Here is a 1,099-nt window from a genome sequence, read left to right on the forward strand (position 1 = left end):
AGTCCCTCCTACATCTAACCCAAATTCTTCAAGCTGCAGAACCAGTCTTGGCCTCTTTTTGTCCCCAGGAAGCCCCGACTCTGCCTTGGCTGAGATGAGGCTGAGCGGGCACAAGGCCAGTGGACCTGGGCCGTGGTGGGGGCAGCCACAGGCATGGGCCCTCCCTGCTCTGGACCTGCCTCAGTCTTCCCATGGGTTCCACAGGCACCAGAGGGCCACCCACCAAATGGTGTCACCAGAGAGCCTCCGGCCTGGCCCTTCAGCACACCGGGACCCAGGCCTCCCATCCCCTGCCCACTCCTTAGGGAGGCACCATTTTAATTCACATTTATTTTTTAAATAAATACTCTGCTCTGCACTTGCAGACTGGAGGGTGAAGCCGGACAGTCGGGCGGGAGGCTCCCCATGACAGGCAGCACTGAGAGCTCTGCGGCCCCAAAACACTCCCGACCAACGCCTGAAATGCCTCCTGCACGGCTGCTCCTTCTGGCCAGACAGCTGTGCTTGGCTGCTGACGACAAAAATTCCCTAACTGCAGTGTCAGAGTTGGGGGCAGGGCCCAGAGTGACTCCCTGGGCTCCTGGCTGACCCCCACTGACCACAGCCCCCTGCCGGCGGCCGGCCCCCTCTCGAGCCAGAGAGAACTAGAGACAGGTGATCCGCACAGCCATGGCACTGGGCACCTGGATCTCCTCAAAGAGCACACGGCCCCGGGGGGCCTCCGCACCCACCACCCCAGCTTCAGCTCTCAGCAGGTCTTGGGTGTGCTGCAAGAGATGCTGGTTCCGCCGGCAGCCCAGTCGGCGCAGCGCCAGAATGGCCAGTATGTGGTCCCGCCTGCAGAGACATGCCGGCGCTCACTGCAGGCTTACACCTCCGCAACATCCCCAGCCCCAGGATGAGGGGAACCCATGGGCTTGGGAGTTAGCGTGAGTCACTCTGCATTCCAGGAGTCGGTCAGGGAGGTCAGATTGACTGAGGCCAGGAAGAGCTGTGCTGGGGGAGGGGGCAGAGCGTGGGCCGGCAGGGGAGGGGGGGCCACCATAGCTGGGCTTGAAGGGGCACAGGAGAGGGGTGTGCAGAGTGGGGAAGAGCCCAC

General features: G+C 62.8%; 1 protein-coding gene across 1 annotated transcript in view; it reads right to left on the bottom strand.

Moving 5' to 3' along the window:
- Positions 1 to 315: 315 nt before the first annotated feature.
- EXOC3L4 (exocyst complex component 3-like 4) overlaps positions 316 to 1,099 on the bottom strand; it is a 10,625-nt gene continuing 9,841 nt past the window's right edge. The window contains exon 11 of the mRNA XM_011991586.1: positions 316 to 837. Within this exon, the coding sequence (XP_011846976.1) occupies positions 645 to 837 (193 nt within the window). The 3' untranslated portion in view covers positions 316 to 644. The remainder of the gene's footprint in view (positions 838 to 1,099) is intronic.

Source organism: Mandrillus leucophaeus, unplaced genomic scaffold (assembly GCF_000951045.1).
Source record: "Mandrillus leucophaeus isolate KB7577 unplaced genomic scaffold, Mleu.le_1.0 Scaffold4, whole genome shotgun sequence".
Taxonomy (NCBI): domain Eukaryota; kingdom Metazoa; phylum Chordata; class Mammalia; order Primates; family Cercopithecidae; genus Mandrillus; species Mandrillus leucophaeus.